Genomic DNA, 22,634 nt, shown 5'->3' with positions numbered 1-22,634 from the left:
TGGTAAGTTGCGCAGTAGCCAAACTACTACCATCACAGAAACAAGGGCTATGCAACCCTTTACAAGGAGACCAGGTTCCATAACGCCAGTCCACCGGCAATAACCGGTGTAACCAACCTCAGCCTGTTCCAGCTCGCCCACTTCATAGCAATGTTCTCCGCCTCGCCCAACTCCTTCTCGTTGCTCCTCTCCGCCAACGCCTCAAGCTTGTCGTTCAACGGCTGCATGTTGAGAGCCGAGTGCAGGATAGTCGTCAAGTGCATAACGGCCGCAACACCAAACAATTTCCAATCGCTGCGAGCGAGCATGCCTTCGCGGTAGACTGAGTAGCCGGCGTAGGCATAGCCCAGGAAGCCAAGGGTTGAAATGGGGCGGAAGAACTGGTTGCCGACTGTCCAGCACAGAGGCCACTGGCGGCCTAGAAGTTGCGCGCGCTCCTTGTGGTCGGGGCTGCCTGGGCGGGGGAAGTTGACGAGGAGGGCAGGCACCGTCATGTACGACTGTGTGATGGCATTTCCTGGGATCGTCAGAAGTGAAATTGGGAACTACGGGAGTCCGGTCTTACCGGCAAGAATGAAGGAGAATGTGATGCAGGTTCCTGCAACGCCCTTTACGATGGTGTTGTCCGACATCTTGAGATTGTTCTGGTATAGGTGTGGAATTGAGGTTAATGGCTTTGGGGTATGAAAGGAGGGATGAGTGAACGCGTTCACATCAGCGACGACCAGCTCCAATAAACATTTTCCATCAACAAAGACCGAGACACATTTCGCAAGCTAGCAGCCATGCATCCCCGTTCCGACACCCCAAAATCCCGTGTTGGGTCACTCCGCCCTGCATTGTGGTGCGATAGCGGTGTTCCTGGCAGCCGTAGTTCGGTTCCCCACGGCAGTCGCGTCCCTCCAAGCGCGCCGGTTTGGCGATCCCGATTACACCACGACAGCCCTGGAGGCCTCCGCGCAGGCTAACATGGTTTAAGCTTCCTTGTCGATGTGCTTTGGTGTTTTATGCATTGCTACTGTCAAGTCGGTGAGTGTTCTGATACTGCGCTGGTGGGGTTTTCGCCTTCGCGATGTTGTCCGCCACGGGCTGCCGTTGCCATAATGGAAGATCGCTCTTACCACTTTGGACAAGATCGGGAATCAACTTCATGGATGCGTCGCATGCGGTAGGCATCAAGAGTCATTTCGAGATAGAAATGATGGGTGGTCGCAGTTAGAAAGCTGTAGATAATGGCATGTCGGTTCATAGGGGCACACGCTTATGATGAGACTGTTTTTCTGAGTTGAAAGAACAACAACACGGTATGATGTCTCTATTTGATGGAGGTTCATGGTTTGCTTAGACACTACACCTAATCCGCTCTTTGTATGCCATCCGCCCAGCTCGGTTCAATGCCGCTACAGACATCTACATAGGCATCCCACTTCCTCAAATCCTTCTCCTTCTCTGACCCACCCCACTCCTCAGCACTCCATCTTTTCTCGACACCCTGCGTAGTCCAAAACATGGTCCATTGATCACCAGGCAAGTTCCACATGCCCTTGCTTCTCTCTTGATACCATTTGTTGACTGGGTTGCTCGTCCGACTCCTCCAGACTACGCCATCAGGAAAGCATGTTCGAGTCAAAGCAGCCCAGACAATGTCGGAGACACCACCGGAACCTTGCGACGATGTGAGGACGGCGAATTTGTCGAGATACGGAATGTAGTATGGCGAGTCTGGAGAAGGCCTGCTAGGAGGACTTAGCCCATGAAGGGATGCAGGCGTTTCCCATGTGCAGATGGCGCCACCTTCGTAATCACCCGCTATAATTATGCCGGCCACACGGCCACGAATACGGTCGAGGTAGTTCTGAGGATGCAGTTTACGTCGGAAAGAGTCATCGATGAGATCGACGAGTTTTGGGAAGTTGATGCGCGGGTCGTCTGCTAGCTCTATGCTCGGGTTCGTTGCAGAGGGTGGCTGCCATGGTCCGTGAATCCGCGGATCCGGAATCATGGTGAGCGGTATGCCTTTCTTGAAGAAAGTAGCAGGGTTGGGTGCGGTGGAGCCAAGGAAACGAGAAGTCGGCGTTGTCGGCAGCGACGACGATGTCATCGGCTTGTCTGTTAACACGTTATGTAGTAGAGGATTCTTCGCAGGCGAGGTGCGCGCATCATCAGGTATAGCTTTCCTTGCTGCTTCTAAGGGTGTCAGGACGAGGCCAGACGACGATGGGGGTAACAGCTTCAAGCCGCGCTCGACCACTTCGAGGTTCTTCAGATGGCGTATCGGGGCTGAGTTGCCAATCTGTCGTACCGGTGCACCTGGTAACGATGCTATTTCTTCCTCGACGAACTTCGAGAACGGGTTGCTAGAACTCAATGAAGTTGGACGCTGAGTCTTGTCATCCGGGGTGGCTGACGACAGCTGCTGCAGCTCTTTCTTGATGTCCCGGTACTCGGCTTCTAGATTGACGAAAACATGAGCGCCATCCGCTCGCTTCTCGGATGGTATGCCACCAAGAGGATCAAGTATAATGATGCGGTCCAGAATAGGTCTTTCGACGACATCCTTTGTTTTGTACAATGCGCCACCAACTGAGCCATTGCTGCCTGTCTGGCCGGCGAGACCGGCAAATTCGCGAACGAGCGCCAGAAGCACGTCGTCTGCCTGGACCCTGACCTTCTTCAGATTTGTGTCGTAGGCGAAGGGTGTTATGACTGGAATAACGCCGTCGTCGATGGGCGGAAGTAGCAGGTAATTGTGCTGTACCTCTACACCTCCCCGTACCTGGACGGTGCTGGGTATGTCGTTGGCCAGTGGGGAGTAGCCCAAAGCATCTTCGACCAACAGAGCTCCTGGCTCGTTGTAGTCTTCCAACGCTGCAACCAAGCGCAATGCCTGATCCCTGACCATGTTTCCGTATTCCAATGTCAACTCTGTCGTGTGCGCATCGGCATCGTGATCGCAGTCGAGCACTACAGCAGTGCTGAGCCCCAGCTGCGCCATCTGACTCAGAGTCAATGCGATGTCGCCCAAGGTGCGGTTGTCGAGGGTCTGAGGCTGCCGAAGCTTGACAAGCGCCATGTGCACCGGCTCATCCTTCTCTTCGGCCTGGTACTCCTCCTCGGGAAGCGGTTCGCGGGTGAAGATGGTGGGCTTGTAGAGGTCGCCCAGGTTCACACCGGTTCGCAGCGAACCCGAGTCATTGTGTATATCTTCGCTCACAACCTCCCTGGCTTTGGCTGCGATAGCCGCCTTGCCCTTCTTGGGTGCATCGAACTGCTTGAGGAAGTTGCGCGCGTCGCGTTTACCGGGCGATTCCTTCAGTAGACGCGTCAACTGCTGACGTTCGGCGCGCTGGCGCTCTTTCGCGGAGCTCGACGATTTCCGGACGTAGGTAGTCGACGTGGAGAGACGCGCGCATTGAATCTTGGGAAAGATGTTACCCTTGTCATCGCGCTTGGGAAGCTGCTAATGGTTAATACTGCTGCATTTACGCCTGGAGACGTCGCGCTCACCTTCTTCGTAGCCTTCCCCAAGCCCCTCGTGGGGGCTTTGCTCCAGATGAACATGCTTCATGCTACCGCTCAGCTGCCGAACATGCGAAAAGGTCAAAATTGTGTGACTGGAGCTCGGAGCAGAGGTATGACTCTGCAAATGTGTGGGGAAATGTGCCCGCATCCGCATTTTCGAGAACTCAACATCGATAACGGCGTGCGAACGTCATTTGCTGGTAACCGACATCGGCCCGGTGTGGCCTTATCCCCGGGCTACTGGCGGATGACGATGATGAACACCATGACGAAGCGCTGACAAACGGTGCGCAAGGTACAAGCAGAGATTTGTATAAGTTGTCGCACTTGGCATTGCCTTTGCGCTGGAAGAGAAAGGATACAGTCAGATCCCAGAAGAAATCATGGCGCCACAGCTCGCTTGGATTGGCCTCGGCAACATGGGCAGGGTCAGTAAGGGAGGTCATCAGCTCGACCATGTCACTAACTGTCACAGGGCATGTGCAAAGTATGAAGCATCTAAGATTCTAAATTGATTTTCATACTGACTCCACAGAACTTGGTGGAAAAGGGTAACCTCGATAAGCCCCTAATCCTGTTCAACCGCACCAAAGCCCGCTCCGAAGACCTCGCATCCAAACTCGGCAGCTCCAAGACCAAGGTTGTCGATACCATCAACGATGCTGTCAAACCTTCCGACATTGTCTTCATGTGCCTGGGCGACGATGCAGCCGTGAACGCTGCTGTTGACAAGATGCTCGAAGAAGATGTCAAGGGCAAACTTATTGTAGATTGCTCCACGGTACACCCAGAAACGACGAATGCTTTGGAGAAAAAGATAACCGAGAAGGGGGGTGAGTTCGTGGGCATGCCAGGTAAGTTACGCATGTGAAGATAGAAGTGCTCCCTCAGGACGGGCCTGACAACATCCCAGTATTCGGTGCCCCAGCCATGGCAGACAACGGCCAGCTTGTTTGTGTGACAGCAGGCTCAAAAGTGTCCTGCGATAAGGTAGTCCCGTATACGACAGGCGTGATGGGTCGTACGAACATCGATTACTCAGGCCAGCCAGCAGGAAACGCTACCCTGATGAAAGTCATCGGCAACACCTTCATTTTGAACATGGTCTCGCAGCTATCTGAAGGCCACGTCCTTGCCGAAAAGTCTGGTCTAGGGGTAGACAACCTCCACACATTCATCTCTACCATGTTTCCCGGTCCCTACACCGCGTACTCGCAGCGCATGCTAGCCGGCGACTACTATCAACGAGAGGAACCTCTCTTCCATATCGACTTGGCAAGAAAGGATGCAAGGCATGCCATGTCATTGGCGGAGAGCAGTGGCGCGAAGGAAAGCATGAAGATGCTAGGCTTAGCACAGGGTAGACTGGATAGTGTGAAGAGTGAAATCGGGGACAGAGGAGATATTCCGAGTGTTTACGGAGTTGTGAGGAAAGAGAGCGGCTTGGATTTCAAGAACAAAGATTAGATGGGCAAATCTTCCATTGCAGTTCTGGAATAATCTGTGGTCGTCACCATGTTAGGGTGCTCCTGGACGCCGTGTATGGTGATATTTGCCCGAGCGGTACTGACTACGCTAATTGCGACTGCCGTTATTACAAGCATGGCTATCGCAACTTCTGCTCGACTTACTTTCCACAGAAAGCCCGATGCACACGCAATGTACCGCGGCTCTTCAACGCGGTTCAGACATGACGCGACATGTGCTGATCACTACCCGATCTGACCCCCATCGATGCAGGCATTCGGTCTAACTCTGCCGAGGATGCATCATCTGTCAGAACATCCTCCCAATGTCACATCACGCTAGACTCCTCAGCGTTAAAATCCCCAGGTTTTACCCCAGCTTCTCCCCTCCCCACTGCTTGATGAGGTCAAGCCTCATCTTGGCTGCAACGGCGGGTTCGTAGAATCCCCCTCTGAGATCGAGTCTGTTCTTGCGAAACCTGGTTGCCGTGCACATGGCCCGACATTTCTGCCGCCAGCTCACGTGGGTGACAACAGGTACTTGAGGGCCTGAAGACCCTGCAGATTTACCTTATCGCGACTGCCTACTGTTGACTCCACTCAACTCAACCTCAATGCTCGAATCTTTCGTCCGGTCTACGACCTGATCGGCATTATCCACATACCAATCGCTAATCGGCATCTCTATCGTATCACAAAGCGAACATGGGGTTCCTTAAGAGACCCAAACTGCGCAGTCGCGATGACCAGAGGACGCGTGCCGCTGAACTCACGCTGCGCGAGTCCATCTACCCGCTCTGCCTCGTCACCATTCTATTTTTTCTCTGGGTGAGCCACGACGATGCCTTAAACCTAGTGTATTTGGCTGATGATCATAGGGATTCTCGTACGGTCTTATCGATACCCTCAACAAGCATTTCCAAGACGTCCTTGGCATAACGCGCGCTCGCTCTTCAGGCTTACAGGCAGCATACTTCGGCGCGTATCCACTTGCTTCCCTCGGTCATGCCAATTGGCTTCTGCGCCACTGGGGCTACAAAGCAACCTTCATCTGGGGTCTGACACTTTACGGCGTGGGCTCTCTTCTTGCCTGGCCATGTCTTGTATATCGTTCTTTCGGAGGCTTTTGTGTAGCCATCTTCGTCATCGGTAATGGACTAGGCTCGCTTGAGACAGCAGCCAACCCTTACCTGGCTGGTATGCATGAATCGATTGAATGATGGGCCAGTACTAACGAAAGTAGTTTGCGGACCACCCAAGTATTCGGAGATCAGGATCAACATCGCGCAGGCTTTCAACGGCATCGGCACTGTGGTAGCGCCAGTTTTAGGGTCATATGTCTTCTTCAACAACGTTGGCACCGATCAAGCATCCCTTGAGAACGTGCAATGGACCTACCTCGGCATCGCATGCTTCGTTTTTCTCCTTGCGATCGTATATTACTTCACGGAGATACCCGAGATCACTGGTAAGCTTGCTCTTGAATGGGAAATGACCAGGTACTAACATCCACTAGATGCCGATATGGCTTTCCAGGCTGAAAGCACTCACGCTGGCACCGACGTAAAGCCTTTCCGCAAACAATACCGCCTATTCCATGCAACATTTGCTCAATTCTGCTACACTGGCGCGCAGGTGGCGATAGCTGGAGCCTTCATCAACTATGTCGTCGAGACACGGGTCATAAATGGACGCGAAACCGACAACTCGACAGCAGCTCGGTTCCTTGCTGGTGCGCAGGGCTGTTTCACCATGGGTCGCTTCATTGGCAGTGCCTTCATGAAGTTCGTCAAACCACGATGGGTGTTCCTCGCGTTCATGACGTTATGTATCATCTTCGTCATCCCGTCCATTACCGAGCGAGGGAATACCGGCATGAGCATGCTTTACATTGTGCTCTTCTTTGAGAGTATCATCTTCCCAACGATTGTTGCGCTCGGCATGCGCGGACTGGGCAAGTACTCAAAGAGAGGCTCAGGCTTTATCGTGGCCGGTGTATCTGGTGGTGCTGTCGTTCCTCCACTACTGTTCGGAGCGAGTGATACGCTAGGGAAGGCTAGGCCTCTGGATGGATATGCGCCCACCGCTATCGCCATGACCGTTCCGATGGCGTTCTTCATTGCCGCGTGGAGCTATGCTTTTTGCGTCAACTTTGTGCCAGCCTACCGTAATGTGGCAGATAAGTTCTCCACTGCTGAGATTGGCATTGAGAATGCGCATGCAAATGATCCCGAGCGCCAAATGCAGCACACGGATGGTGGTGTACTTGCTAAGGAGGAGTCCCCAACCCATACTGAGGCGGTGGACATCGACAGAAAGACATAGGATGACTCTCTTGTCGAAGTGGGCAAAGAGGAGGAAGCGGAAGTGGCTGCAAGTGGGGCTAACGTTGACGGAGTACACGCTACGGTTGCCGAGGATGCTCAAGTAGTTCAGGGGTCCTGAAGTCATCGTACTGCGACTTGCATGACAAGAAGAAGTGGTTCACTACATCGTTTTTCCATAAGTTACCGTGAACGCCGTATACCTGGCAGTACAAAGTCGTGCTTACTAGTGCATTCCTTCCACTGATGTTACCTACCAGCCACAGTACCAGATATCGGGTAGTGTGAAATGCTGTGAGTGCCCTGTACCCACTGAAAGATCTTTTCATCTTTCTTCTATTCTCCTTCCCCCATTTCTTGATCCTCGTCTTCACGCGACCTGTCCTCATCTGAGTCGTCAACTAAGATAGAGTCCTCCATCGTTTGACCTTTTATTATCATTTCTAGGTCCCACTTCTGTTTGCCACGATACTTCCTCAAAAGAGCCGTTGTCAAATCCTTGAAGAATTCTGCGGGATACTCGTCTGTCTCATCGTCTTCGATCCAAGCAGCATCCGCTGTGTCTGCCCATAGTTGTACCAAGACCAGCCTTAGTGATGATCCTTTGGCTGTCTTATCGTAAGCGAGGCGGATACTGTCCGGACCCGGATATTCATCAATGTCTTTACTAACTTCGACCAATCCCTGTATAACGTCTCGACAGAACTTTTTGCTCTTTAGTTTGAGTCCTAAAACGTATGCCTTAACAAGTTCATGTGTGTCAAGAGAGAATTTGCCATCTTCGTCCGCCCGGTCTTCAACCGCGATATGATCATAGTAAAGCCACTCAACAAAGATTGCGAAGGCATCAGCGTCGATGGCGGAAAACTTATGTACTGTGATGACGTCGGTGTCATTCGACCAGCTGTGACGACAGAAAGGACAGTTGACTGGTTGACGAGCTGTCTGCTTCTCCGCCTTCCACTTCTCAATGCATTTATGATGAAAGTTGTTACCACAATGTGTAGCGCAGTAAGTAAGCTCTTGTATACCGTGCTCGAGCGGTTCCGTGCAGATCGCGCATTCACTGTCTTTCTTGAGAGGCTTGCGCTTCGGTTGTAGCTTTTTCGTGAAGAATGTGGATCTGCTGCATATGATGTCTTCGGGGACAGTGAACTCCTCGCCGCGTGAAACTTGGACGCGGACGATTTTGTGGCCGAACCTAGGAGCGGGTTAGCGGTTGGTGTTACAATCCTCACAGAAAACGTACCGGATAGCTCGCTTCTTCCTAACGCTGATGCGCTTCTCCTGCTTGGGCATCTTTCCTGGTCTTGATATCTTCCGCTACTTGAATGGCGCGGTGGCTGAATAAGATCGTTTTTGAGCGGTTCTCTAGTCGGGGTATGAGCATTGGATGACAAGCCGATTAGGCAGTACCTGCGGGTGAGTGATATTCTATCGTTCAGTTGCACTATGTTGCTTCGGTAGTTGCAGACCAGTGCGCAACGCGCAACCAGTAGGAGTGTCTCGGGCCCCGGAAACTTGATGAGCTGAGGCCCGCAGTGTTCTCGAAGTGAATACTGTTGTGATTCACGTTAGTAAAGGTCGACGTCAGGCACAACATCGAATGATGGGTCGGGGTAAAGATGTGATGTACACAGTCGTTCGATTGTCTTCGTTTCGAGCTAATGCAGTTCGATTGGGCGTAAACAAGCATCAAACCTCGTATATCGTGTTTGGGTAGTGTAAGTCCCGAATGCCAGGTGCAAGTCATCAGAATGAGAAACAAGAAGACAGGAGACTCCCAGTGCCGTCACGAACGCTCATCCTTTCGACCTGTATACAACCAGTCCGCCGTCGTCCGAGTCATCGGAAAGAGGCATGGAGCGGACATCTTGCTTCAGCCGACGCTTCGCACTATGTGTATGCTTCTTCACTTCGACCTTTTGACATGGACGCTTCCTGGTTGCTGGTACTTCTGTAGCTTCAGCTTTGGGACTATTCAGACCAATAGCTGGATTCCTGCCTCGCAGACTTCGCGATGCTGCTGACGCCAAACTCGTGCTGCCGCCTACAGGCGCAGTATCTTCGTCATCGCTCGTCAGATCCACTCCTACGCTCAGTTTCTCCATCCACATCTTCCTTGTCGTTCTGCCATCTTTCCTGTCTCCCCACCGGACCATGGCTGCATCTGCTAGCTCACTCACGAAGGCCTCTGGCCAGTTCTTGCCCTCGCTCTTGAACCAACCGGGCTCGATATAGGCAAGCGATATGTCGATGACGAAAGCTCGAATTTCTTCATCGCATTTACGATCCACAAAAGCCCACTTCACGCTCTCCTTCCAGAAACGCGCGCGAGCTTCTGCGAAGTAAGTGGCAATGACTTGCGACTTGAACACTGGATCTTCGACGGCGTTGGCAACAGTCCAGAGTTTGAGGATGACTAGATTGAAGGCATCGGTAACGCGAGAGACCTTTGCGGATATGTGTAAAGTGGAGGTATACAGCCAGTCCAGGTAGATTTGCGTAGCCTCGGCGTCTAGCTCAGACTCTATGTCTAGCTGATTGAGCAGTGACTCGTTCTCCCAGCTAGCACGACACATCGGGCATGTTGGGATCAACTCCTTCTTAGAACTGGTAGTAGATGAGCGCTTCCAGGCTTCCATGCAGACTTCATGGACGTTTTGCCCGCACTTGGCGCAGAAGGAGATGTCTCCTATCATGGCGTCGAGAGCCTCAGCGCAAACACAACATTCGTCAATGCTGAAGACAGGCTTTCGGTTTCTCTGGAGGCGGTCTTTGAAGAATCGAGAGGTCTTGCAGATGAGATCTACGGTAAACGCATGGTGTTAGTATGTTGGACTCCTGAAATGGCTTTATGTGTTGTTGTTACCTTCATGTACAGTGAAGCGGCGATCAAGATTGGGGGCCTTGAAGCTTATGATTCTGTTGCCCACACTGCGCCATATCAGCAAGTTACATGTGGTATAAGACGGACGGAGTGAGGTACATAATGGGCCCCAACTTCTTGGTCGCTCCTCGAGATTTAGTGATGGTCATCTGCACAAATGGTGATCTTGTAGAATGAGAATGTTGTAAGCTGAAGGGCACGGAAGACACGACCTAGATAGAAGTACTGCAGACACGAGAAGGTGAGAGTCGGGCCGTGCGCACCTCGTCATGGGGCAGTGACAGTATCTCAAGGTGAGAGAACCGCCAAGAAAAGATTCAGTATCTGAGCAAGGCGAGCACAACAGTCGTTTTGAAGGTAGGCAATAAGTCCGCCGAATGAGGCGAACCTTACAATCGTGCCTGGGAAGAATTACACATCTCTTGTGTGTGTGGATCAGCCAAAGGTCGTCGAGAAAGCCCGACCGGATGACAAAACCAGAAATTGCTGTGTTAGACACGATACTCCATGGCGCCGACCGAGAGCATGTAAAGCGTAAAACAAACTCTTCAAATGGGTATTTTGCTCATCACCGTCCCCTGCTGGTGACTTCAGACACGGTATACAGCATGAGCTATGTAGCCTTGTCATAGCCAAGTTCCACACTGTCTTCCGACGCCGTCGATATGCCGCCAGTGCCAAAAATCACGAGTTTTCTGCTCAACGAAAGTCCGTAGAAGATCTACTCCTATACGCCAATGTACCACAGTTCAACGCCCATGACCTCGAACTTCTTGCCATCGTCGCTCAGGGGCTCGTTGCCAAACGTTGGGCACGTATCAGAGACGCCCTTTTCGAGGTTGTCGTCTAGCCATAGGCCATAGTGACCGTCACTGCGACATCGTCAGTCTACTGAGCTGTTGATGATAGCACATCGCCGTTACTTACCCGCCGCCAACACTCAGGTAGCTATGCTCGCAGAAGATCATGTAGTCATTCACCCCGCTGTAGGGAAATGCCTTGAATCTTATTCGTTCTGGCGTACTCGCACCACTCTTACTGGCCCGACCGTTCTGTGGGGGTGCTAGCGAATCGCCCTTCCTCTTCGGTGAAGATATGGTTGTCATTCGCACAGCGTCCGTCGTATCTTCGGATGGGGGTGGTGGGAGGTTCATCTGCAGGTCTGAGAAACCTGAGAGTATGTGCGCGCGCCAGAGGAAGCATTCGCCGTTGCCGTAAAATGATGTGGAGGGCCGCGGTGCGTCAGAGAGATATGCGCCGAAGATCTATAGCGATACGTAAGCATTCGTCCTGGGGTCGTCATGAGGTTCGCAAACTTACACCTCCGCTGCCGTCTTTGACCACGAGCACAAAGCCACCTCTCTTGCCCAGATAGTCTTCAGATTGCTTGTATAGTGTGCCTAAGCTGACACCGTTCTGCTCCAGACTATATGCCAGACTCCATTCATCCACTAGTTGTAACCTTGGTGGAAGCAGGAGCCGGATCTCTTCAGCAAGCGCCGTGCTCAGAAGCTTGCCCTTTTCTCGCATGTTGCCTCCCCATCCTCTAAGGCTTAGCGGTGTCAATGGAGGCGGTTGGAAAGGGCTCGCTATCCGATGTGGCGGCTGGTATACCGAGTTCATATCTGAGGTGGTAGAGGAGACGAGGTTCGCAAATGTGTGTGAAAGTGAAGATGCGGTGGACTGCAACTGGGCTTGTATGTTGCTTGCGCTGTTACGGTTGCTGTTGTTCTCCGATCTCGATTGCGCGTCTGATTTGGGAATGGCGTCCGTGTTCAAGCGTCGCAGGATGCCCGAGACTGCATAAGAGACGGGATAGGTGAAATATGAGGACGAGCGGTTGGGTGTAGAGCGCTGCGATGGCGGTGAGGTTTGCGACGAGGGCGAGCGGAACGGGGAAGAGGACGGGGTATCTGGTGGGTACGACATGAGCGGCAACTAATTGCGATGGGAGTAATGTTCCTGAATTAATGTGGGTCGCGTGTTGGAGGTGGTGTGCTGGGGCTGTCGCAGGGCAGAGTAGCTGTGACGTTGCGCAAAATTAGTGGGCTGACAGCTGCTTGGAGCCTCACAACACCACCAGGATGGGACGTGGCTGTTACATAAGCAGGCCTGTGGTTGCCGTGAATGCATATCCGAAGTATCTGATGAGCGCATACTAATACAGGACATGTCGGCGATGTATGCTCTGTGATTGCCTCACCCTCTGGCACCGCGACGTGTAGCTTGCGGAGCCCTGACCGCTTTAGCTTGCTAGCGTGTCGCGCGAAAGCTTGATCTCCGCTACCCGGTAGGGCTGACCTCGCGTATCCATCGTGCATTCAAGCCAGGATCCCCATTGTCAGTCGAAAACTCGAGCATGATTGTGGTTGAGATAGTAATGCTCGATCCTGGCGGTGGTATCTCTGCGCTGTGATAGTTAACACGTGTCATACCCGCGACCCTCAGTCGCATTTCTCATAGCATGCATCGGCTCGAGAAGGTACCGAGAGTTCCATTCTTGATTGAATGCTACTAGTGTCGGCGTCTCTACACTCTCAAAATGAAGCCCCAGATGGTCTATGTAGTCTCGGCGTCTGCCTCCTTTGTCGCTTCTGCGAGGTCTCGATCCAAATGCTCATCTCCCGCAGCATCTGCGTCTTCTTCCCCGTCGTCTCCATCGCTCTTAAGCTTAGCACCCTTTCTTTCGGGCATGACCGCCATGAACGCCTTGCCCCAATCCCCAAACTCCATCCACTTGAGCATAATCTCCAGCACATGGTTCGTGACCAAGACTTGCCGACTTTTCATCTCGAGGTATTCGCCAATAGGTAGCTTTGCAGTCTTGATCCCACGGTTCACGGCGCGCTTGTGACATATGCCTTTGTGTCGGTTCTTGTCAACCAGTCCGCCGATAATGTATGTACTGTTGGGCTTCAAGTGAGTTAGAACGTTGTCAGACTCAGATGAAAGATAGACGACTTCGCCTTCCTCTGCTGCAGCATCAGGTTGTTCTTGATCGCCTGATCCAGTGGCTTCTGCTGATGTCTTCAAGGCGCCGAGAACTTCTCCCCCGTTTGGCCCTGACATCCACGCCTTCGCTTTTTCGGAAACCTCAACGAAATCTTCTTCGAAGAACTGGAACCCCTTCCAACTCGTGTACTGCTTTGCTAGAATGCCATCGAAACGCTCCTTCATCTTTCCACCGAAGCTGCTCAAAGCTAGATGGGTCCTGAAGTTCGCCTTTCGGTTATCGCTGTAACACCTCGTAATCTGAAGTCCCAAGCTCTTGAGCTCGTTGTCAAACATCAGCTCTTCGAAATCGCAGTCGAAGATTACTGTTATTGGTACTTGTTTTCCAGTTGCCTGCCGAGGAGGTCGCGAAGCTGGCGGCCTTGGTCTCTTGCCATTCTCGTCGGTAGGCATCTGCGCCCACTCTTCTCGCCTTCGCTCTTTCTTCTCTTTGACTTTCTCTTTTCGCTTGAGTTTGCGATCTTCGCGGCCGGCTTCCCAGCGCTCGAGCCGCCTTTGCTTTTTGAGCTGGTTTTTTGATAGCTTTGGCTCCGCATTCTCACTCCCAGCCGGTGTTCCGACAGGTTCTACGGCGTCGGCTTGATTGCTGTTTTCCGCTGCGACAGGTAGTTGTTCGTTTGGTGTCGGAATTGTAGGTGCTTCTGCCACATCCTCAATGCTATCCGCATGCTCTAGCTTGCGCAACTTCGCAGGACGCTCTTCGGAATCCATCTTCGAATAAAGTTTCCTCGGTTTGTGAAAATCAAGAGTGCTGCCTTCCACCCACTCAGCGTCGACAAAATTATGCTCACTCACTTGCTAGCGCGCCAAGCCAGATCCCTGTCATCGCGGGTTCCCGAGCTCGAACCTCACTGCACGTCTCCGCATCGACGACAACTTCGAATACCCATTGAACCACGAATAATCGCCCAACATGCCGCAGGATATGCCGCCAACGGGCGGCTACAGCCCCGTACAATACAAGCGCAACCTGCCCGTACGAGGCTTCCGCCCCGCCGCATACCTTTTCGGAACCGCGGCACTCATGACCTACGGATTCTGGAGAGTTGGACAGGGTATCAGAGAGCACAAGTACGCGCCTGCCCTCGAGAGGAGACTCGCGAGTCTCGAGACATATGAGCGAAAGTGCTGACAAGTCGCAGCGAACTCGCGCGCGAGAAGATGTGGGCGCGGATACACCTCATCCCCGCGCTGCAAGCCGAAGAAGACCGCGATCAAGTACGAAGGCACCTCGCAGATAAGGCGAGAGAGAAGGAGCTACTCGGCACAGAGACCAGGGTCTACAATAGCGACAGGTATGGTTTGAAGACTTGGCTTTGTAGACAACTTTGGCTAATTCACGATGGCAGATTCGTTCGCCCTACCTTTGCAATCACGCCCGAACACGAGACGAAATAGACTTGCATACCGCACTGGACATGTACATATAAATCCACAAATCGTTGGCAGGCTAAGGAAACGCTGTCTCCAAATGATATCTTTCGTTGTGTTTGAAACTGTGACGCGACGTACATTCCAAGGCTTCAAACGGTGACATATCGTTGCGGGAGGACCGTTGCGCGTGTACATGCCGAGATAAGGTGGGTTTAAAGTGCTGACGAGGGGACACCCTGTGATAGACTTCCAAAAGTGTGGTTCACAATACGTTGTGATTACTTGGGTTCCACTGGACCCGTGAAAGTGACACCCCGCCCATTTTGTCGTGCACTCTCCCGCGCGTCGAAACGCGCCACCTGGACCAGGCAGTGCGCCTTGTCGTCAACTGCGCCCAGCGCCTACAGCCCTTCCATATTTCAACTCTACTAACCCTCCCAACCGTTCGCTGTACCTGTGCATAACCGACCCTCGCCAGCCGGCGCAACCTTTGGCGACGACATAGCGCAATGTCTTTCATCACCAACTTTTTCGGTAGCCTGAAGAATGCGACGCCTGTCGATACAGGCACCTTGCCACGCGCAGATGACAATGGCACGCCCAATGGTGCCGACGAAGACTGGGATTTTGTAACAGCGCACGAAGCCGGAGTCGTCTACAACGACCGTATCACGATCCTACTTGGTCCCCATCGAGAGACTCGTCACCACATCTTCATCGCCGACATGCCCAGGTCTTCTAAACTTCTGAATCATGTCTGCTCTCTCGAACCATCACAACGATACTTGCATCTCTCCCTCCCCGACCTCTTCATGGTGAAACTATATCTCAAATCGCAGTTCACATCCGTCGACTCGCTGGCCATCGAACAGTCCTGGTCAAACATCATTAAGCTAGCCATCACTGCCGATATCTTCCAAGACGCCTACATGGGAGATAGGGCCCTCGCAGCGCTCACGACGAGGGGCATCTTCGCCCTCGAACCTAACAACGCGGTGTTGCTGTTCAAAAAAGACGACTTTTTACTCGCCCGGGAATATCAAGACAAGACGGGCAACGGGCAGAAGCTGATAGAGACACTTGACAAGGTTGCAGAAAAGGGTGCAGAGAAGCCTAAGCCGCCCAAATTGGAGCTACCCAAGCCTCAGGACGTGAACTCCAAGCCCGACGTCTACAAGCGGAAGAGCGAGGGCACAAGGTTCGGTAAAAGCGTATTAAGAGGGCTGGCACAAGCCACCGCAAAGAAGGGAGGCGATATGGATGATAAAGTGCATCCTACACGGCAGCCCAGCGTTCCGCCAGGCGTGGATGCGTTGAAGCGTGGCGCTGCCAGTAACTTCATGTGGCCTGACAAGAACATGAAGAAGTGATCTCGAAGTCTTCAAAGATATGTTGGACGAAGAAAACTCTACGCAAACGTCACGGTCACGGCTCGTGGCTTCGAGACCCCATGAAGGGAAATTACAGCCGTCTCATTGATAGACGTCATTTGGAGAGTTAGACTAGTCGTCCGTCTTACAATCATTAATATGCACTGCCCATCTACATCTGCATGTGACGTGGTAATCATCTGAGAACACAGCTAGGCCATCTCCTCTGTGCATCTGGAACACAGACATGGCCCTTCAAACCATGGCGACAGCAAGTCCTGTCTCTGCTCCACCGGTATACCATGGACGTTTACATAGCTGCAAAACAGTTCATCTCCCATCATCACTGGCTTGATCGCGAAAAAGCGTACAGTCGTACTTCCGGTTTCTCTTCTCCACTCCACGTTCGGTGCGCAACTGTGATTGAACAGCGGTAGATGAGGTGTGATTTCGTCAATGAAGCCAAGCCGGGGGTCTATAGAACCAGCTTTGTTATTGGCTAGACGCGTCCAGATAGAATGAAGAACCTCTGTATCGAAATTGCGGTTTGCGAAGACATCCACACCGAGTTGCTCTAAGATCTTGATTGGGATGATGATGGATTCATTGAGGGTGAAGACATCGAGATGATCTTTGTTAGAGAGAGGCTTGAGACGCGCAATCAGCGGGTGATCTAGCGGTGACTCTTCAACACCAGCTTGAACGCATGTTGCCAGCATTCGTAACATGAGAAGAGGTCGGAGAGGTGAGGCGTTGTGCGTCAAGCCTCTAGCAGGTGCCTGGAGCCATTCAAAGTCTTTACCGCATATAACTTTATGGTAGGTTTTCATCGCGAGGCGGAGACATTCGTCGGAGCAGTAGCTCTCGGAACAACACGTCGCCCCTTTGGCAGCATCCGGTAAACGCGCATAGCAATTGGAACAGGAGTCTGGTGGCGGGGTGCTGCATAAACCGGTTGCGGTTCGGTCTGTAAGTATACATTCGTCAACCCTTATGTCGCGAGCCGCAAACATACCCAGCATGTCTTCGCCTGGGTCTTTTGTCAAGGTACTTCTACCAAGAAAACATGGTGCGTCGTTGCCAGCCTCACCGAGCTCCTCGTTTACCAACTCAATGAGCTCTGATGAACGCGTCAGATGGCGCTCAATGGCCCACGAATACTCTACTGTAAGTACTCCGCCATCTCTCACTCTATCTTGCACCTCATGAGGTGTACCGCCAAGAGCCCTTGCAGCCTCCTCTTTTCGCTTCAAAAGCCCGCGTAGGTCTTCAGCTCTCTCTGTAGCCTTCTCACACCACAAGGGCCGAGAGTGCATTTTCGACTCTTCCAGTATCTCGACTGCGTCCCATTGACAATGACAAGCTTGTAAAGCAACTGCGAGCAGCTCATACACCGATTCTCTTAGATCGTTATTGGCATCCGGATCGCCTGCTTGCAGTAGTTTCGCTTTGTACATGTCGCCGACTGCGAGCTCAGGGAAGTTGAGCATCCACATGCGACGGCCACGCTCGAACCAGGCTTGAGGATCATATGGGTGATGTTGAATACGCTGATTGCAGGTATCGAGAGATTCCAGGATTTCTCTCACTTGACTAGGATGTAGTCGACCAGTTTGCTGAACAGTTCCGGAGCGGTAGATGGAAGGCACGTAAAGCTGCGGCGATGCGGCATCCGTTGTGTCTGGACGCGTTGTACTCTCTGGCGCCACAGGTCTCGCATGTGTATCCATGGTGGTATCAAGAGCGCTGACATCAGTCTGGAATGAAGGTGTTGATTTTGCATCGCGATCGAATTGGGCCGCCCATCTATCGCCAGCTTCTTAGGGGACGTGCACAGAGGTAGACGATGTGATGATGTCTGACGTCATCGTGAAGAGGTGACGGCTCACCTCGGCATGCATTGTCTCCCATCATCATTGACATCAAGAGATCTAGCGGGATGGAAGAGCGTTAGATTCTATCTGAAATTTGATGAGAGTTAAGCCGTTGCATTGCAAATCGAGTGACCGTGACGAGCTCGGATCTACATAGAGACGTACCAGCGCAGCATTCGTCGGCAAGTTAGAGTTATTACATACCTAACTACGCAAAGTACCCCTTAAAGTTATTGCAATTGGATTATTACGAGATGAGCGCGCACACAAAAAGATCTCGCCCATGGTCGCGTCTCGCTTACCTCACCAAGGGACCCTTTGTTTACCTAGGGACGTGCGAGGTGTTCCGAACCCTGCAAGTTTCATCGATAAGAATCCAACAAGCCCCTTCCCCGCTTCCTATGTCGTAGCACGACACATGTAGCTATCAAACAAGACACAGTCCAAGTAAATCGTGCTACCTTCGCCATGACGTTGATCCAAACCCTACCTGCGGAGCTCTTCGACCCAATCCTGAAAGTGTACGTCGATACCGTCCCGCTCCACGAGAGCTTTCGTGCTCGCATCGTGTCTCGTAAGTACATACTTGATTGCTTTGATAGAGATCCGAGCAGGTTCATACTAATTCTTCAATTTGCATCATCGTCATTTGTTCGCGACTAACGCGTCTCTAGGGACGTTTCGAAATGCGATCGACCACGTACTGTTGGCGCAAACTCCGGCAATCGTTTACGAGAAATATCTCCGCAACGTCGAGCCGGAAGTTGATGACCGTCATGATAACGGACCGCCAACTTTCCTCCGAAAGAATTCGCATACTTTGCACATGAATCATTGTATGCGCAATCGTGGTATGAACCCGAACTTGACCAAGTGCCTCAGTAAGTGAGAAAATGTTTTAGGCGAAAAGTCGAGTCCAAATTGCTAACGGAATATCGACAACAGACAAACTTACTGACGAGATGATGCAATTTGCGAACCCCACAAACGATGTCATTGACACTACTGTGCGCAAAGCCTATCTTAGTGATATATGTCTCACCTATAGCGTCCTAAGACCAGGCATGGAAATACTGCGAGATGGTTCCGACAAATATTCCAGCAAGCCGGACTTCTTACCCCCAGATACAATGGATAACGATCGAAGGAAAGATTTGAAGCACTCTGCAACGCCGATAACCTCGGTAGATCTTTTGACCGCGGCGGCCGCTGTGGGAAATATCGAAGCTGTCGATCATTTCATAGCACAAGGGGCAGACCCTCTGGGGTACACTTCTGGCATACTCACTGGCCCGATCAAAGCAGCTGCAGTGTGTGGCCACACTCCAATGGTTCTTAAGCTTGTAGAGCTTGCAAGACATGATTTCCCGACTCTTGGAGCGCGGGAACGTGACTGGATTCTCGTCACATTCGAGACTGCGGTGTGTCATGCCATGAAAGCTGGAGACACAGAATCAGTGCGAATGTTACTAGAATTTTTCGTCACTCGCCGTGAAGCCCGAATCCCGGAGATTTGGAAAAAGTTGATTACCGATGGAGCACAAAACGGCAAAACCGAAACCCTCGTGACGATTTTGAAGGACGATATCCCGAAACGCAATCCAGGGGATCACCACAGCGATTTGCAGTACGCGTTAAAAGAAGCTTGCGAAGCTGGACATTCCGAACTCGTATGCCGCATACTTGGTGGCGATTTCGTGCTTTTTAATCGGGATCACCTCATTCAACAAACATCACTGGAAGCAGCTCGTTACGGACATCGAAAGTTGGTCGTTGTCCTCAGAAGCTACGGCGCCCATATCGGATCACAACATCTCGTCGAAGGTATGACAACTTTTGCAGACAGGGCAACGACTCACTTCCTTATGACCCGCCACCTGGTTGATGCGGGTGTTTCGATAGACGCGCAAGTTCTTAAGCAGTGTGAAAGTAAGGCATCTTTTGCACTACGTGCAAGACACAAGATGAAGCAGAGCCACTTCTGTCTTACTGATGGTGCCATGGTAACCATCTTGATTGCGAGCGAAGCGAAGCGACAGGGCTTACGGGCAGAACTCAAGTCGTGCGGCAGCATCAAGCTTCTACTGAGGCTAGTGCTTAATGGGAAGATCATAGTTCCTCCTGAGCCGCTGGATTTCATGAAACTGGCGGTAGAGGTAGTAGACTGGCTGGCTAGTGAGAGTCAGCCAGCGGCGTCTTAAACTGAAGGATATGTTTGCGTCACGAATGAGCCACTGCATACTTGGCTCGTAGAGTGAAGGATGATCTCATGAATTGAGTAATGCATTTAGAAAAGACAGTGTATACATACAATGCCTACCCACGCTTCTTCTGGCTACCGCTTGGTGATGGTCTTCTGCTCCTTTGCATCATCTCTCATCTCCTGCTTGATCTTGCTAATTATTCCTGCACCGCCATAGATCATAGCAGTGTATACCTGTGCCACACTTGCTCCCGCATCGAGAATCTCTCTCGCCTGCCGACCATTTGTGATGCCGCCCGTCGCGAATATAACTTTGCGTGGTGCGTTTGGTGCTGGCGCAGTTCTGGGTGTAGAGTGAAGGGTCATTGTAGGTGCTGATTCGGAAAGATCGTCGACGTTGGAAGAGAGTTGTGTTGGGGACGGTTGGTCGAGATCGAGCGTTGGCTTGGTCTTCGAAGACTCGGTAGAAGGCTTATCGTCTGTGCTCTGGCCAGCGGTTGGCTCGTCGGTGCGTGCTTCTGACGGTGGTGCAATGTGCTTTGGGCCTTCGTCAAGCGCTTTCCTGTACCTGCTGACAAGCGAAAGTGTGCGCTCGAAAGTTTGGGGACCTGAGTAACCTCCCTGTTCGAGAAGCAACTTTGCTTCTGATTGGGGAAGTAGGTAGCCCTTCGGCAGTGGGTCTGGTCGCTTCTTCGTGGTATTGCCAACGATGACACCATCCACACCGGAGTCCCAGACTGCCTCACAGATGCCTGACACCTGCTCTTCCGAGTCCTCATCGGGGCTGACTTTGACCATAACAACAGGCTTTGTCTTGCGGTCGATCTTTTTGACGGCGCCTACTACTCCGGAGAGCAATCGCGTCAAGGGCTCGACGTTTTGGAGAGTGCGAAGGCCAGGTGTGTTGGGCGAGGAGACGTTGACTACTAGAATGTCGGCGTACTTGCCAACATGGCCCACGGCGGTGGCATAGTCGCGTACTACAGCATCGATGTCGTTCTCGGAGGTCGTCTTGTTCTTCGCAACCTGCACGGCCATTAGACGCCCCTTGAGCAGCGAGCCTGGTGGAACGCCAGCTTCACCGTCGAGGACCTGGCGTTCGGCATCTTCACCCAGTCCAAGGCCAGCGTGGTATGCGAATTCCCTGACGCGTTGTCGTAACCGTGAGGCGACCAGCTCGGCGCCTTCCGAGTTGAAGCCGTAGCGGTTGATGAGAGCGTTTTGGCTGGGTATCCTGAAGACACGGGGCTTGGGGTTGCCCTCCTGTGGCAGCAGCGTGACAGCTCCCACTTCGACCACTCCTGCTCCGAGCTCGAACAGCGGTGTCGGTATTTCGGCGCCCTTGTCAATGCCAGCAGATGTTCCAATCGGGTTGTTCAGTGTGTGTCCAAAGACTTCGACAGCCAGATCACCCTGGGAGTCAGCCACGCCGCGTTCCCGAGGGTTCAGGCCAAAGCTATGCAGCACCTTGAGCATGTGTGTTCCAGCATGGTGCGCCTCTTCGCCATCTGGGTATATTTGTCGCAGCGCAGGCACAACAAGCCATTCGTGAATGCTCGCGCGCGTGTCGGTGACGTAGAGGTAGCCAAAGGTACCACCGAGCGTCAGGAGGGTGCCGTATACGAGGTTCTTGGTACGGGTACCAGCCGATCCAACGTTGGTCGCGGTTTCCGTGGCCGTCGTGGCCTGTCTTCTGGGGTGCTGGAACGGGCGATGTGAGGGGCGGCAGCGCGGTACCGATGGCCGTACGCGCAGAGCACGCATATTCGCGGCGGGGTTCATCATCATGGGTGTGATAGGGAGCCCATGCGACACTCAATGGCTGCACAATCGCCTGGTCGAGATGGCGCTGCCGACTTTGAGCCGTGAGGAAGCTCGGAACCAGCCAATGACGCGGGCTTGGCACTAGGTACCGGTGCCGCGTTTCCTACATCCTCTCCTTCTCTACACAACCTGATTTTGTGGCTGTATACGACACATCTGCAATGAAGTCGGTTCTTCTCGCATCTCCCGCTCTCATTTGATCTGACGTCTCGCCCATACTCATGTGGCGCATACTCGTTTCCCAAGCATGATCATCGTACCAATCTCAACAGTCGATTTCAACAACGACTCAAACTTTATCGATCTGGTCTTCTCACGGGTCACCTTTAGAGGCCTCGTTCAGTAGGCTGTAACTGCGGATTATATTACTCCGTCAGACGTTCTCTGGATTTGATCTCACAAGGGCTACTGATACTCCAGTCTTCATCATTGGCCGGACACCAGATCTTATTGGGATGCTCAATCATGAGCCATCGAGAAGTCCATCCCCAGCTTGATCTGCTCTTAGCGTAGAGCTTTCCGACACATTTCTTCGCTCCCCACAGCGATATCCCGGCCTGTTCATCTATTAGATTGCTCAGAGCTCAAGAGCCGAACAACATCCGGTGGTACGGGCACTTGCACGGAGAAACTACCATCTCAGAGAATACTTGCACCAATGGTATCAGCCATGCTCGCTACTAGGGTTATTCAGATTACTCCATGCGTATAGTCTGTAGGATGACACCTGCTTGCGGGGCGCAACGGTCCCACCGTACAAGCTTTCATAAAGCTT

The 22,634-nt window shown here is 52.4% G+C and overlaps 12 protein-coding genes across 12 annotated transcripts; 5 read left to right on the top strand and 7 right to left on the bottom strand.

The window, feature by feature from the left end:
• Positions 1–59: 59 nt before the first annotated feature.
• J4E84_000382 (uncharacterized protein) lies at positions 60–632 on the bottom strand (the record flags this gene model as incomplete). The annotated part of the gene is made up of 2 exons (XM_049383023.1): positions 60–517; positions 566–632. The coding sequence occupies 2 exons, from the start codon at positions 630–632 to the stop codon at positions 60–62; spliced, it is 525 nt and encodes a 174-aa protein (XP_049248541.1).
• Positions 633–1,354: 722 nt separating this feature from the next.
• ARG2 (Amino-acid acetyltransferase, mitochondrial) lies at positions 1,355–3,561 on the bottom strand (the record flags this gene model as incomplete). The annotated part of the gene is made up of 2 exons (XM_049383022.1): positions 1,355–3,457; positions 3,508–3,561. The coding sequence occupies 2 exons, from the start codon at positions 3,559–3,561 to the stop codon at positions 1,355–1,357; spliced, it is 2,157 nt and encodes a 718-aa protein (XP_049248540.1).
• A 344-nt stretch (positions 3,562–3,905) lies between these two features.
• J4E84_000380 (uncharacterized protein) lies at positions 3,906–4,989 on the top strand (the record flags this gene model as incomplete). Its single annotated transcript, XM_049383021.1, has 3 exons — positions 3,906–3,950; positions 4,058–4,376; positions 4,436–4,989. 3 exons carry the CDS (start codon positions 3,906–3,908, stop codon positions 4,987–4,989), a joined length of 918 nt encoding a protein of 305 aa, XP_049248539.1.
• Positions 4,990–5,693: 704 nt separating this feature from the next.
• On the top strand, positions 5,694–7,313 carry J4E84_000379 (uncharacterized protein; the record flags this gene model as incomplete). Its single annotated transcript, XM_049383020.1, has 4 exons — positions 5,694–5,816; positions 5,867–6,185; positions 6,232–6,456; positions 6,505–7,313. 4 exons carry the CDS (start codon positions 5,694–5,696, stop codon positions 7,311–7,313), a joined length of 1,476 nt encoding a protein of 491 aa, XP_049248538.1.
• A 335-nt stretch (positions 7,314–7,648) lies between these two features.
• On the bottom strand, positions 7,649–8,611 carry J4E84_000378 (uncharacterized protein; the record flags this gene model as incomplete). The annotated part of the gene is made up of 2 exons (XM_049383019.1): positions 7,649–8,513; positions 8,562–8,611. 2 exons carry the CDS (start codon positions 8,609–8,611, stop codon positions 7,649–7,651), a joined length of 915 nt encoding a protein of 304 aa, XP_049248537.1.
• Positions 8,612–9,114: 503 nt separating this feature from the next.
• Positions 9,115–10,190, bottom strand: J4E84_000377 (uncharacterized protein; the record flags this gene model as incomplete). The annotated part of the gene is made up of 2 exons (XM_049383018.1): positions 9,115–10,077; positions 10,185–10,190. The coding sequence occupies 2 exons, from the start codon at positions 10,188–10,190 to the stop codon at positions 9,115–9,117; spliced, it is 969 nt and encodes a 322-aa protein (XP_049248536.1).
• A 739-nt stretch (positions 10,191–10,929) lies between these two features.
• J4E84_000376 (uncharacterized protein) lies at positions 10,930–12,131 on the bottom strand (the record flags this gene model as incomplete). Its single annotated transcript, XM_049383017.1, has 3 exons — positions 10,930–11,074; positions 11,130–11,467; positions 11,523–12,131. 3 exons carry the CDS (start codon positions 12,129–12,131, stop codon positions 10,930–10,932), a joined length of 1,092 nt encoding a protein of 363 aa, XP_049248535.1.
• A 630-nt stretch (positions 12,132–12,761) lies between these two features.
• J4E84_000375 (uncharacterized protein) lies at positions 12,762–13,925 on the bottom strand (the record flags this gene model as incomplete). Its single annotated transcript, XM_049383016.1, has 1 exon — positions 12,762–13,925. One exon carries the CDS (start codon positions 13,923–13,925, stop codon positions 12,762–12,764), a length of 1,164 nt encoding a protein of 387 aa, XP_049248534.1.
• A 202-nt stretch (positions 13,926–14,127) lies between these two features.
• On the top strand, positions 14,128–14,612 carry J4E84_000374 (uncharacterized protein; the record flags this gene model as incomplete). The annotated part of the gene is made up of 3 exons (XM_049383015.1): positions 14,128–14,285; positions 14,357–14,509; positions 14,564–14,612. The coding sequence occupies 3 exons, from the start codon at positions 14,128–14,130 to the stop codon at positions 14,610–14,612; spliced, it is 360 nt and encodes a 119-aa protein (XP_049248533.1).
• A 485-nt stretch (positions 14,613–15,097) lies between these two features.
• J4E84_000373 (uncharacterized protein) lies at positions 15,098–15,958 on the top strand (the record flags this gene model as incomplete). The annotated part of the gene is made up of 1 exon (XM_049383014.1): positions 15,098–15,958. The coding sequence occupies one exon, from the start codon at positions 15,098–15,100 to the stop codon at positions 15,956–15,958; it is 861 nt and encodes a 286-aa protein (XP_049248532.1).
• A 2,836-nt stretch (positions 15,959–18,794) lies between these two features.
• Positions 18,795–20,033, top strand: J4E84_000372 (uncharacterized protein; the record flags this gene model as incomplete). The annotated part of the gene is made up of 1 exon (XM_049383013.1): positions 18,795–20,033. The coding sequence occupies one exon, from the start codon at positions 18,795–18,797 to the stop codon at positions 20,031–20,033; it is 1,239 nt and encodes a 412-aa protein (XP_049248531.1).
• A 134-nt stretch (positions 20,034–20,167) lies between these two features.
• Positions 20,168–21,820, bottom strand: J4E84_000371 (uncharacterized protein; the record flags this gene model as incomplete). Its single annotated transcript, XM_049383012.1, has 1 exon — positions 20,168–21,820. One exon carries the CDS (start codon positions 21,818–21,820, stop codon positions 20,168–20,170), a length of 1,653 nt encoding a protein of 550 aa, XP_049248530.1.
• Positions 21,821–22,634: the final 814 nt, after the last annotated feature.

Source organism: Alternaria hordeiaustralica (genome assembly GCF_023758085.1).
Source record: "Alternaria hordeiaustralica strain BMP 2776 chromosome Unknown scaffold_1, whole genome shotgun sequence".
Classification (NCBI taxonomy): Eukaryota; Fungi; Ascomycota; class Dothideomycetes; order Pleosporales; family Pleosporaceae; genus Alternaria; species Alternaria hordeiaustralica.
The sequence above is the reverse complement of the archived record's forward strand: the minus strand, read 5'-3'. Positions and strand labels throughout refer to the sequence as shown.